The 14421-nt window shown below is 43.0% G+C and overlaps 1 protein-coding gene across 4 annotated transcripts in view; it reads left to right on the forward strand.

Moving 5' to 3' along the window:
- Window positions 1–14421, forward strand: part of LOC141132560 (proton-coupled amino acid transporter 1-like) — a 139976-nt gene that overhangs the window by 100698 nt on the left and 24857 nt on the right. For all 4 annotated transcript variants that reach the window (XM_073621121.1, XM_073621120.1, XM_073621119.1 and 1 more), the window contains one exon: window positions 3068–3237. In XM_073621121.1, the coding sequence (XP_073477222.1) occupies window positions 3068–3237 (170 nt within the window). The remainder of the gene's footprint in view (window positions 1–3067; window positions 3238–14421) is intronic.

Consider the following 14421-nt stretch of genomic DNA (forward strand, 5'->3'; position numbering starts at 1 on the left):
GTGGGACTCAAGAACAGACAGCCACCCCTCACACCTGTACGCTCTCAGCCCCCCCCACACCTGTACGTTCCTAGCCCCCCTCACACCTGTACGCACTCAGCCCCCCCTCACACCTGTACGCACTCGGCCCCCCTCACACCTGTACGCACTCGGCCCCCCTCACACCTGTATGCACTTGGCCCCCCCTCACACCTGTACGCACTCAACCCCCCCTCACACCTGTACGCACTCAACCCCCCCTCACACCTGTACGCTCTCAGCCCCCCCTCACACCTGTACGCTCTCAGCCCCTTTCACACCTGTACGCTCTCAGCCCCTCCTCATACCAGTACGCTCTCAGCCCTCCTCACACCTGTACGAGCTCTCAGCCCCCCCCTCACACCTGTATGCTGTCAGCCCCCCTCACACCTGTATGCTGTCAGCCCCCCTCACACCTGTATGCTGTCAGCCCCCCCCTCACACCTGTATGCTGTCAGCCCCCCTCACACCTGTATGCTGTCAGCCCCCCTCACACCTGTATGCTGTCAGCCCCCCTCACACCTGTATGCTGTCAGCCCCCCTCACACCTGTACGCTGTCAGCCCCCCTCACACCTGTACGCTGTCAGCCCCCCTCACACCTGTACGCTGTCAGCCCCCTCACACCTGTACGCTGTCAGCCCCCTCACACCTGTACGCTGTCAGCCCCCTCACACCTGTACGCTGTCAGCCCCCTCACACCTGTACGCTGTCAGCCCCCCTCACACACCTGTACGCTGTCAGCCCCCCTCACACACCTGTACACTGTCAGCCCCCCTCACACCTGTACGCCGTCAGCCCCCCTCACACCTGTACACTCTCAGCCCCACTGTACGGTCTCATCCTCCCTCGTATGTGTGTGTGTGTATATATATGACACACACCTGTACACAGACACACACACACAGGCACACACATGTGTACACACGTATACAGGCACACACACGTGTACACAGGCACACATATGTACACAGGCACACACACAGACATGTACACAGGGACACACACACATGTACTCAGTCGCACACATATGTGCACAGGCACACGCACACACACACATGTACACAGGCACACATACACACAACCGCCCCCTTCACTTGTAGAACAGCCCTTACTTGTTAGGTGGTGTTCCTTGTCCCAGCTCTTGTGCAGGACACATGAGGGGTGCACATGCAGGAATTTACCAGAGGGGGCAGCAAAGAGCCCGATTTCAGCTCAATGACACTCGCACACATTCCGAAAGCCAGCGCAGCCATGGCGCTCTCGTGCACCCGCCCCTGCCTTCTCCCATTCCTGCCGGACAGCCGGGCCCTTCTAGACACTCAGGCCCCTTGCTAGTGTATGGGCTCTGTACTCCCCTGATGGCTGCCCTGCCTGCCGGACTGCCTAAGCCAGACTCCCTTGCCCCACTGCTACTTATATTTGTCTAGCTCTGATGGGGCCCCAGGTGAACCTGGGGTCCCTGGGCAGTGCCCAGGGGTGCCCGCTCAGTAAGACGGCCCTGGATCCATGGACCTCTTCTGTGAACTCTGATCTTTAGTGCTTTCCATAGATTTTCTATTGGATTCAAGTCAGTTGATTGGCTGGGCCATTCTAACAGCTTTATTTTCTTTCTTTAAAACCAATTGAGAGTTTCCTTGGCTTTGTGTTTGGGATCATTGTCTTGCTGAATTGTTCACCCTTGTTTCATCTTCATCATCCTGGTAGATGGCAGCAGAGTTTTATCAAGAATGTCTTGGTAGATTTTTCCATTCATCCTTCGTTTAATGATATGAAGTTTGCCAGTATGCTGAAAAACAGCCATGATGTTCCCACCTCTAAACTTCACTGTTGGTATGGTGTTTTTGGGGTGATGTGCAGTGCCATTTGACCTCCCAACATTGTGTGTATTATGGCATTCAAAGAGTTCAATTTTGGTCTCATCTGACCAGACAATTTTTTCTCCCAGTATCTCACAGGCTTGTCTAAATGTTGTGCAGCAAACTTTACACGAGCTTCAACATGCTTTTTCTTCAGCAATGGAGTCTTGTGTGGTGAGCTTGCATACAGGACATAGCGGTTGCGTGCATTACTTATTGTTTTCTTTGAAACAATTGTACCTCCTAATTCCAGGTCTTTCTGAAGCTCTCCAAGTGTTCCTTGGCTCTTGGACAACTCTTCTGATAAGTCTTTTCACTCCTCTATCAGAAATCTTGCAAGGAGCACCTGATTGTGGGCGGTTTATGGTGAAATGATGATCTTTCCACTTCCGGATTATGGCCAACAGTGCTTGTTAAAACATTCAGAAGTTTAGAAAACCTTCTGTAACCAATGCCTTCAGTATGTTTTGCAACAATAAGGTTGCGAAGGTCTTGAGGGAGCGCTTTACTTTTACCCATCATGAGATGTTTCTTGTGTGACACCTTGGTAATGAGACACCTTTTTTATAGGCCATCAGTTGAGACTGAACCAGCTGATATTAATGTGTACTGACAAGGGGCAGGATTGCTTGCTAATTACTGATAGATTTTAACTGGTGTCTTGGCTTTCCATGACTTTTTGCACCTCCCTTTCTTCATGTGTTCAATAATTTTCCCTGTCATTCCATTTTATTACACATAACTTTCTGAACTTATTTGTTTTGGTTTCTTTATATGTATGGATTGCATGGGTTGTTATCAACATTTGATGAAAATTTCATGCCACTTGCACCTTTTAGAAATACATTTACCTAGAAAAATGGTGACGTGTTCAATACTTATCTTACCCACTGTATGTATGTCATTTTTTATTTTGCCTTTAGTACCATTTCAAGGTCATGTTGGAAAATTACACCAACCACATTTTTAACAAGTGGATTGAGGATTGTTTTATAATGCTTCCTATACTGCATGCCACATTGTCTTGTTTTGCTTTTCTTCTGTTGTATAAAACTTGAAGAACTGGGTTCTTCTTCAATAAAGAATACCTTTAATGAAAAATAAAAAAAATGTTCAGTTTGAAAAGCATAAGTAGGAAAAGCGCTTTTTTGGTATCCTGGGCTCACTCACTTTTTTTCTGTCTCTCTCACAGGCTATACCAATCTGTGAAACTGCTGTATTGCTTTGGGATCTTTATCACATTTGCATTACAATTCTATGTTGCTGCAGAAATCATAGTCCCCACTGCCACCTTTAGAGTGTCTGACCGCTGGGCACTATTGGTGGATCTGAGTGTGAGGGCAGCTCTGGTTTGTATAACCTGTAAGTTTGTCTTGTCTTGAATTGTTTTTAATTTTATATATCTTTTTAAGACTAAATCAATGGTTATTTCTTAACATGAATTTATACACAGCCTTTATAATTGTTATATTATGCTTTTCACCATCATCTATGTCACCAGACAGCGGCACTTTAGCAGTTTTCTAGATAGCAGCTGTTAATATGTTTTGTAAAATAGTTTTAACTTTATTGCAAATGTGGCTTTGGAATAATTGTGTGGTAGGTGTGCCTAGATACATCATTGCTAGAGCATTATCTGTCTGACTGGAAATAGTAGTATATTCTTTTGGCTAACAGTTAACTTTTATATCATAGCATGATAATGTTCACCAACCAAAAAAAAAAATAATAATTTCAGCCAGAAATAAAATAACTTCCAATAGGCCGAATGTCTAGGTATTTTAAAACAGAATAGCAAAATAAATGGCAACATACACTTTAAAGTGTATTCGTAGTTAAAATATAAATCATATACAGTGGGGCAAAAAAGTATTTAGTCAGCCACCAATTGTGCAAGTTCTCCCACTTAAAAAGATGAGAGAGGCCTGTAATTGTCATCATAGGTATACCTCAACTATGAGAGACAAAATGTGGAAACAAATCCAGACAATCACAATGTCTGATTTTTGAAAGAATTTATTTGCAAATTATGGTGGAAAATAAGTATTTGGTCACCTACAAACAAGCAAGATTTCTGTCTCTCACAGATCTGTATCTTCTTCTTTAAGAGGCTCCTCTGTCCTCCACTCATTACCTGTATTAATGGCACCTGTTTGAACTTGTTATCAGTATAAAAGACACCTGTACACCACCTCAAACAGTCACACTCCAAACTCCACTATGGTGAAGACCAAAGAGCTGTCGAAGGACACACGAAACAAAATTGTAGACCTGCACCAGGCTGGGAAGACTGAATCTGCAATAGACAAGCAGCTTGATGTGAAGAAATCAACTGTGGGAGCAATAATTAGAAAATAGAAGACATACAAGACCACTGATAATCTCCCTCGATCTGGGGCTCCACGCAAGATCTCACCCCGTGGGGTCAAAATGATCACAAGAACGGTGAGCAAAAATCCCAGTACCACACGGGGGGACCTAGTGAATGACCTGCGGAGAGCTGGGACCAACGTAACAAAGGCTACCATCAGTAACATATTACGCCGCCAGGGACTCAGATCCTGCAGTGCCAGACGTGTCCCACTGCTTAAGCCAGTGCATGTCCGGGCCCATCTGACGTTTGCTAGAGAGCATTTGGATGATCCAAAAGAGGATTGGGAGAATGTCATGTGGTCAGATGAAACCAAAGTAGAACTGTTTGGTAGAAAAACAACTCGTCGTGTTTGGAGGAGAGAGAATGCTGAGTTGCAACCAAAGAACACCATATCTACTGTGAAGCATGGGGGTGGCAACATCATGCCTTGGGGCTGTTTTTCTGCAAAGGGAACAGGACGACTGATCCGTGTACATGAAAGAATGAATGGGGCCATGTATTGTGAGATTTTGAGTGCAAACTACCTCCCATCAGCAAGGGCATTGAAGATGAAAAGTGGCTGGGTCTTTCAGCATGACAATGATCCCAAACACACCGCTTGGGCAATGAAGGAGTGGCTTCGTAAGAAGAATTTCAAGGTCCTGGAGTGGCCTAGCCAGTCTTCAGATCTCAACCCCATAGAAAACCTTTGGAGGGAGTTGAAAGTCTGTGTTGCCCAGCGACAGCCCTAAAACATCACTGCTCTAAAGGAGATCTGCATGGAGGAATGGGCTAACATACCAGCAACAGTGTGTGACAACCTTGTGAAGACTTACAGAAAACGTTTGACCTCTGTCATTGCCAACAAAGGATATATAACAAAGTATTGAGATGAACTTTTGATATTGACCAAATACTTATTTTCCACCATAATTTGCAAATAAATTCTTTCAAAAATCACACAATGTGATTGTCTGGATTTGTTTCCACATTTTGTCTCTCATAGTTGAGGTATACCTATGATGACAATTACAGGCCTCTCTCATCTTTTTGAGTGGGAGAACTTGCACAATTGGTGGCTGACTAAATACTTTTTTGCCCCACTGTATACTTTTCAACATTGTATTTCAATAATTTCTAGCCTACTCCTATTATTCTGAATGATCCTTAAGTTTGAATTATTTTTGGAGAATCTCACATATTCACTTAAATTCTGTGACACATATTCACTATGCACTGTGACAATGCACTGCTGTCACACATTTTATTAGGCCTGCTGTCTGACCTACAGAGTTGCTCAGAGGAGCGGTTTCAGGAGGCACATTCAGTGCAGAAATCGCTGCTTGCAGGCAGCAATGTACCCCATGAGATATACATACCTCCCAACCATCCTGGATGCGGTGGAATCATTCTGAGATTTTAACCAAATCCTGGCATCCTGCAAATCTGGGCTGGATCTCGGAGTACAGTGCTGGAACAAGTTAAAGTAATTCGCCTGGCAGGAGCGGGCTAGCGTGGGTACCCAGGACACATGCCCCACATGTCTTGCAAAGTGCCTTGGGTCCCAGCCACCACGATCGCCCCCTCTATGGCAGTTAGCATCTCTTCCAGCTTGGTGCTTGTAGCAATTACTGCAGAGCCAACCAAAGCCTCCTATAGGCTCCTCTTAGGCACCAACATAGTTTAGGATGGAGATTTGCAAAGAGCTACACAGCGACCTAGGGGTGCAGGGAATGGGAATACAGGTAACAAAGATTTACGCTGGAAGGAGTGATTTTGGGGGGGGGAAATATGTGCTAGGGGGTGCTTTGGGAGGAGAAAGAACGGTTGCTAAAAGGGGAATGAGTGGGGGATTTGTACGAGAGGATTTGTGTTTGGGGGTGGGTTTCTGCTGGGAGGGGGTATTTCGGTGGGAGGATTTGTGCTAGAAGTGGGGAGAAGTTTTCAGCTGGTAGGGATTTAGGGGAAGAAATTTGTGCTGGAGAGGACTAAGGGGTGGGGGGGTAGATGAGGATTTATGCTGGAGAGGGGAGATTTGGGGGAGGGGATTTGTACTGGGAAGGGGGAATGCGAAAGAGGGAGGATTTGTGCTTGGATGGAAGGAAGATTCAGGGTGGGTGGGGGGGTGGAGGAAGTTTTGTCAGGATGGAGGTTGTGCTGAGGAAGGGACTTATGCTAGTAGTGGGGAAAGGATTAATGTTGGGAGGGGGAAGATTTGTAGAGAATTTTTACTAAAAGGAGGAGTTTGTGGTGGTGGGAGGGGAAATTGGGAGAAAAGAGGATTTTTGCAGGGGGAATTTGGAGAGGGGAAGGGGGGGTTGTACTGGAATGGGGGGGGGGGGGGGGGGGTTGTACAGGGTGGAATTATTTGGGGGGTGGCAGAGGATTTGTGCGATTGGGGAGTATTTATCCCGGGGGGGGGGGGGGTGGAATGGGAGGAAGAGGATTTAAACTAGGCTAGAAATAATTGAAGTACAATGTTGAAAAGTATACAGTAGGGCAAAAAAGTATTTAGTCAGCCACCAATTGTGCAAGTTTTCCCACTTAAAAAGATGAGAGAGGCCTGTAATTGTCATCATAGGTATACCTCAACTATGAGAGACAAAATGTGGAAACAAATCCAGACAATCACATTGTGTGATTTTTGAAATAATTTATTTGCAAATTATGGTGGAAAATAAGTATTTGGTCAATATCAAAAGTTCATCTCAATACTTTGTTATATATCCTTTGTTGGCAATGACAGAGGTCAAACGTTTTCTGTAAGTCTTCACAAGGTTGTCACACACTGTTGAAAGGGTGAATTAAAGCAGAACTGCTCATTGTGTACACTATATTGTACATTTCATACCAAAGTGTTCATTATCTGAACAGTTGCTGGTAGTTGTCCCTAGCTACTTTAATGAAGGTTTCCTTACCTTTAGCCTAGTACACATGGGCTGAATGTCGGGCGACTTCGGCCAGTTCAATAAAAACCAGCTAACATTCGGCCCGTGTGCATGGCAGCCGGTCCAGTGTGTGTGTGTGTGTGGGGGGGGGGGGGGGCACAATGGTTCAGCATGGGAGATTGCTATATTAATGTTGGATCATTAGTACAGCGGCTCCGACCCGAGCTGTCAATTTTTTTTTTTTCGTTAAACCCACTGGGTTGAATAACAAAAAAAAAAGAAAACTGATAGTGTGTACTATGCTTAAGACTGTTCGCTCTCTTTCTTTATTCTGCGTGTGCAAAACTATATGTAATGGAGGAGTTTCATGTTTGTATTGAGGTTTATATGTTTCTGTGAAATTCTTGCTTGTGGCACAGCATTCAAAAAATATTTTATAGGTACAAGGAAGCCTAGGTTTTGTTTAAAACCTAGGCTTCCTTGTAGCAGGTGACAGAGGGGGGAGTTCCACCACACAGCCTGTTATTGACAGCCTCAGCTCTGTTCCTGTGTGCTGTGTAAAGGGGGGTGTGTCCCTACCCTTCAATCAGCTCTCAACGCTCCTCACTGCGCACTGTAGAGTGTAACTTTGACTCTCCACCCCCTGCTTTTTGAAAGCTTGGACAAGCTGTATAAATTCTGGACTGTGGTTGTAGAGAGAGGGCTGCAGGTACAACTTACGTAGGAGGATTTGTTTCATCTATGTATCATGAAAGGCTAGTCCCTTTACTGGGTGATTTACAATCACTTTAGCCCCTCCCACTGAAGTTTAGCCACACCCACGGTTTATGCACACTGCAGGTCACTACCTCCCTAAAGTGTCCCTCATTCTCAGCGGTTTATGGCCCTTAGAAATCAAAGTAAACCAAAAAAAATGAGCAGAGGAAAAGCTGCAAAGTATGCAGGGAATATAGGCAGTTGTTCAAGGAGATGGGCAGCAATCAGAGCATTAAAGGAAATTTTTCAAGTATATAGTATATTGCTTTGTCAAAAAAAAAAAAAGGAGCTGGGTCAGCAAGAAAATAATTAGACAGTCTCGTGCTTGGGAGTTGACTTTGCTGGAATAGTCAGCTTGTTTTTTTTGCAAGTTCAAAGGCACCCTGCAAGCGAATAAAAATTATTTATAAAAGGAAAAACATTGCAAGAAAAGTTTTTTAAATAACGTACTTGATTTTTCTTTGCTTTTTAGATTGGTATTGGGGTCTTTTTAACTCCAACCAAAACTTTTTGTTTTTAGTTTGGATAGAGTGAAAAGGTTTTTGAGCCTCCATCAGGCTCACTTTTTAGAGAGAATTCTCTTCTGCTCCTGCCTGTTAAAACCTGATGCACAGCACAGCGAGATACAAGTGGAAATCTCCCCTATGGGGACAACCAACAATTAGGACTTGTCAGATGTTTCAACTCCCCCCACACTGTCAAAAACTAAAGAAATACCCATTGGGCTTTTACTGGCTTGTTCCTAAAATATCCTGTCGGTGTTTGTATTTTGTGGGGCTATGTAATAACCTTCATTTGCCAGGGGTTCATTTAAATGGTAATTTATGACGCTGTTGCTGTGCACATTAGAGGATACAAGCATTCACCTTAGAGGCAAAGGCATATAGAAATCGGAAGTTTGGTCCCCAACCAAAACTCCCCAGAGAACAGGGGCAATTGGACTATCTCGGTACAAGTTAAACTAAGGTAGATTCAAATGTATAAACGCATATATAGAAAAATAAAGGGTTTTATAAAACTTTATATATTTTTCTATATACATGTTTATACATTTGAATCTAAATTTCTGGATGATGGTATTACTGCCTACATTTCTCTTACCACTATTATTGTTGGCAAAGGCGTCCAACTTGCACAAACCAACAGCTGCCAGAGCTGTGCTTCTCTTCAAGGACATTGATTTGCCTATGATTATTAGCATTGTCTCTAAATCCACCAGTCTGATTTTTTTGCGGCAATTTTTTATGGCAAATCCATATATCAAAACATTCCTTGGTGTGTGTTAATCCTCCCTAAATGGTAGTAAATCAGAGCCAATTTCTGCGCAATCCTTTCAGCTGTTCTCAAGTTGCAGTGATGAGCAAATGTTATGATGTACAATTTAAGTTTGGTTGATATGCAGCTCTATGCCCTTTGACCTATATATTGACAATGTGCATTGCATCACTTCCAGTCTTTCCATCCATTAAAGCAAAGTCTGCTCCAATTTCAGCTTCTGCGCCCCTACTTTTACAGTGACCTTCAAGGCGTGCGAGTGCTAGGCTTGCCCTAATTTGCTTCTCAAGATTACTGTCACTACTAGATGGCTGGATAAGTGCCTACTAAAGTTGGCCATGCAGAAAGTGAAAATGATACTATTTGACTAGTTGTCTCTTTGCTCTGGGAGCCTCCTTGTAAAATGAAATGATTATTTGCAAAACAAAGACTGTATGTACATGAATAGTGTATAAAAAAAAAAAAAAACACTGTAAAACAGTTTAAAATGTAAAGCAATAAATAACATTGACCCCAAACCATTAACATGTACCCTTAAAGGGACCCTGTCAGTAAAAAAAAAAACACATAGCAGGACTATCTGCTGCAAAAGAAGAGTTTATAATTTTCCTGCCACCCAAGATGCAAGAGCACTGGAAAGCTGAAACCTCCAGGGGACGTCAATCTCCTTGGTCCCCTGCTCTACCCATTAGTGCCTCCCACTGCCAAACCCCATGTCATTACTGTGTCCTGTAATTACATGGAGATTGGTAGAAGGAACCACTTGGTGTAGGAGAGGATCAAGGAAATTATTCCCAGGGAACTTAAAGCGTAACTAAAGGCAAAACTTTTTAAAAAAATGTTGGATAGAGTGGATTAGAACACCTATTAGGTTATTATTGCTGTCTGTGCCCCCATTAAGGAGATTCACTCTCTCTATTTGTCCTGTTTACCATTCTCATTGAAAGTGAAAAAGTTCCCCGGAAGAGTAATACAGGGTAAGTCTTCCAATGCAGACACTAGTTCTGCTGACCTGGGGGACCCCGAAGGGATTGCCTCACTTTGGAGGGATTACCTCTCGCTTCCTGTTTTGGATATGGGACAGGAAATGAAGGTATATCTCCCTAATGGGACACAGATGGCAAACAAAAAACTGACAGGGGTTATAACCCTGCCTTGCTCTATTCAAAATGGGGAAAAAAAAGTTTTGCCTATAGTTCTACTTGAAAGTGATTGATTGTAAAGTCATTTTTTAAAAAAGCAACATACATGCCATACTTGCAGTACCTGCTCTGTTCAATATTTTTGCCCAGCGCTGACCCAAACCTTTCCCTCCCCCTTTTAATGTTGTTTTAACCACTTCAGCCCCGGAAGGATTTACCCCCTTCCTGACCAGAGCACTTTTTACAATTTGGCACTGCGTCACTTTAACTGCTGATTGCGCGGTCATGCAATGCTGTACCCAAACGAAATTTGCGTCCTTTTCTTCCCACAAATACAGCTTTCTTTTGAAGTTATTTGATCACCTCTGCGTTTTTTAATTTTTTGCGCTATAAACGGAAAAAGACCGAAAATTTTGAAAAAAAATGACATTTTCTACTTTTTGTTATAAAAAAAAATCCAATAAACTCAATTTTAGTCATACATTTAGGCCAAAATGTATTCGGCCACATGTCTTTGGTTAAAAAAATGTCAATAAGCGTATATTTATTGGTTTGCGCAAAAGTTATAGCGTCTACAAATTAGGGTACATTTTCTGGAATTTACAAAGCTTCTAGTTTATGACTGCCTATGTCATTTCTTGAGGTGCTAAAATGGCAGGGCAGTACAACCCCCCCCCCCCAAATGACCCCATTTTGGAAAGTAGACACCCCAAGGAAATTGCTAAGAGGCATGTTGAGCCCATTGAATATTAATTTTTTTTGTCCCAAGTATTGAATAATGACAAAAAAAAAATTACAAAAAGTTGTCACTAAATGATATATTGCTCACACACAGGCCATGGGCATATGTGGAATTGCACCCCAAATACATTCAGCTGCTTCTCCTGAGTACGGGGATACCACATGTGTGGGACTTTTTGGGAGCCTAGTCGCGTACGGGGCCCCGAAAACCAATCACCGCCTTCAGGATTTCTAAGGGCGTAAATTTTTGATTTCACTCCTCACTACCTATCATAGTTTTGAAGGCCATAAAATGCCCAGATGGCACAACCCCCCCCCCCCCCAAATGTCCCCATTTTGGAAAGTAGACACCCCAAGCTATTTGCTGAGAGGCATGTTGAGTCCATGGGATATTTTATATTTTGACACAAGTTGCGGGAAAGTGACACTTTTTTTTTTTTTTTGCACAAAGTTGTCACTAAATGATATATTGCTCACACAGGCCATGGGCATATGTGGAATTGCACCCCAAAATACATTTAGCTGCTTCTCCTGAGTATGGGGATACCACATGTGTGGGACTTTTTGGGAGCCTAACCGCGTACGGGGCCCCGAAAACCAATCACCGCCTTCAGGATTTCTAAGGGTGTAAATTTTTGATTTCACTCTTCACTGCCTATCACAGTTTCGGAGGCCATGGAATGCCCAGGTGGCACAAAACCCCCCCAAATGACCCCATTTTGGAAAGTAGACACCCCAAGCTATATGCTGAGAGGCATGGTGAGTATTTTGCAGCTCTCATTTGTTTTTGAAAATGAAGAAAGACAAGAAAAAAAAATGTTTTTTTTTTTCAATTTTCAAAACTTTGTGACAAAAAGTGAGGTCTGCAAAATACTCACTATACCTCTCAGCAAATAGCTTGGGGTGTCTACTTTCCAAAATAGGGTCATTTGGGGGGGTTTGTGCCACTTGGGTATTCCATGGCCTCCGAAACTTTGATAGGCAGTGAAGAGTGAAATCAAAAATTTACGCCCTTAGAAAGCCTGAAGGCGGTGCTTGGTTTTCGGGGTCCTGTGCGCGGCTAGGCTCCCAAAAAGTCTCACACATGTGGTATCCCCGTACTCAGGAGAAGCAACAGAATGTATTTTGGGTGTAATTTCACATATTCCCATGGCATGTTTGAGCAATATATCATTTAGTGACAACTTTGTGCAAAAAAAAAAATTGTCTTTTTCCCGCAACTTGTGTCACAATATAAAATATTCCATGGACTTGACATGCCTCTCAGCAAATAGCTTGGGGTGTCTACTTTCCAAAATGGGGTCATTTGGGGAGGTTTTGAACTGTCCTGGCATTTTATGCACAACATTTAGAAGCTTATGTCACACATCACCCACTCTTCTAACCACTTGAAGACAAGGCCCTTTCTGACACTTTTTGTTTACATGAAAAAATTATTTATTTTTTTTTGCAAGAAAATTACTTTGAACCCCCAAACATTATATATTTTTTTAAAGCAAATGCCCTACAGATTAAAATGGTGGGTGTTTCATTTTTTTTTTTTCACACAGTATTTGCGCAGGGATTTTTTAAACGCATTTTTTGGGGAAAAAACACACTTTTTAAAATTTTAATGCACTAAAACACACTATATTGCCCAAATGTTTGATGAAATAAAAAAGATGATCTTAGGCCGAGTACATGGATACCAAACATGACATGCTTTAAAATTGCGCACAAACGTGCAGTGGCAACAAAATAAATACATTTTTAAAAGCCTTTACAGGTTACCACTTTAGATTTACAGAGGAGGTCTACTGCTAAAATTACTACCCTCGATCTGACCTTCAGGGTGATACCTCACATGCATGGTGCAATTGCTGTTTACATTTGACGCCAGACCGACGCTTGCATTCGCCTTAGCGCGAGAGCAGGGGGGGACAGGGGTGCTTTTTTTTTTTTTTTTTTTCCTTTATTATTTTTTTGCTTTTTTTATCTTCTTTTTAAACTGTTCCTTTCATTTTTTTTTTTTTTTTTTTTAATCATTTTTATTGTCATCTCAGGGAATGTAAATATCCCCTATGATAGCAATAGGTAGTGACTCTTTTTTGAAAAAATTGGGGTCTATTAGACCCTAGATCTCTCCTCTGCCCTCAAAGCATCTGACCACACCAAGATCGGTGTGATAAAATGCTTTCCCAATTTCCCAATGGCGCTGTTTACATCCGGCGAAATCTAAGTCATGAAATGCTCGTAGCTTCCGGTTACTTAGGCCATAGAGATGTTTGGAGCCACTCTGGTCTCTGATCAACTCTATGGTCATCTGGCTGAATCACCGGCTGCATTCTCAGGTTCCCTGTTGAGACAGGAGAGCCAGAGAAAAACACAGAAGACGGTGGGGGGCATTCCCTCCCACTGCTTGTAAAAGCAGTCTAGAGGCTAATTAGCCGCTAGGATTGCTTTTACATGAAAGCCGACCGCTGGCTGAAAAGAATGATACCAAGATGATACCTAAACCTGCAGGCATCATTCTGGTATAACCACTCAAAGTCGTGAATTGCGTACCTGAAGACAAAAAAATGGTTAACAATAAAACAGTAAATGGTAAAGTATAAAAAATTGCATACCTGAAAAGCAAACATGATAAAACATAATAACAATAAAACATTGCAGAATAGAATACAGTAAAAAAGAGCAGAACAATAGAGAGAGAGAGAGAACAATGAAACGACAACTATTTTTTTTAATTTTATATATTTTTTTTTTGTTTTTTTTTTTTTTTTTTTTTTTTTTTACACTTTTTTTTGTAACTGTAACTTTTATAACTGTAACCGGTTCCAGGTTCGGGTCTCTCAAAATGTGATGGCATCTTGGGAGACCCTGTGAAAGTGTGCCTAGTCTGTGCAGTGCTGTACCCTACGCTAATACTCAACTAGTGTATGGTAGCGTTCAAAACATTCACCAATGCAAAGACCAGGATTGTCAGGACAGGAGGGACAATAATAGCGGGTGTCAAGCCTATATCCGCGCTTGCTGCAGACACTTCATCTTTTTTGGGGGGGTTCGTTGGGTAGGGGTACTCGGGAGGACATAAAAATGCCTCTCATGTAGCCGACTGCATTTGGTTGGGGATGTGAATGGGGGAAGTACGGGTGCTGCAGAAGTGGTGGGTTCCCAATTAGGATTGGCGAATGCAGCAGGAAGGGCACTATGGGCACGACGGGCCTGTGTTTGTCTTCTTCTTGGTGGCAGCGGGACACTACTTGTGCTTGACACCTCACCAGCTTGAACTGCACTTATGGGACTCGCCACGTCACCAAGTGTTACTGCAGTGCTGGTTTGACTACAACCGGGGTGTACTAGGCCGCTGGTGCTTGCCACTTCACCAAAACGCTACCAAAAAAAAACTGTT

Source organism: Aquarana catesbeiana, linkage group LG03, assembly GCF_042186555.1.
Source record: "Aquarana catesbeiana isolate 2022-GZ linkage group LG03, ASM4218655v1, whole genome shotgun sequence".
Taxonomy (NCBI): Eukaryota; Metazoa; Chordata; class Amphibia; order Anura; family Ranidae; genus Aquarana; species Aquarana catesbeiana.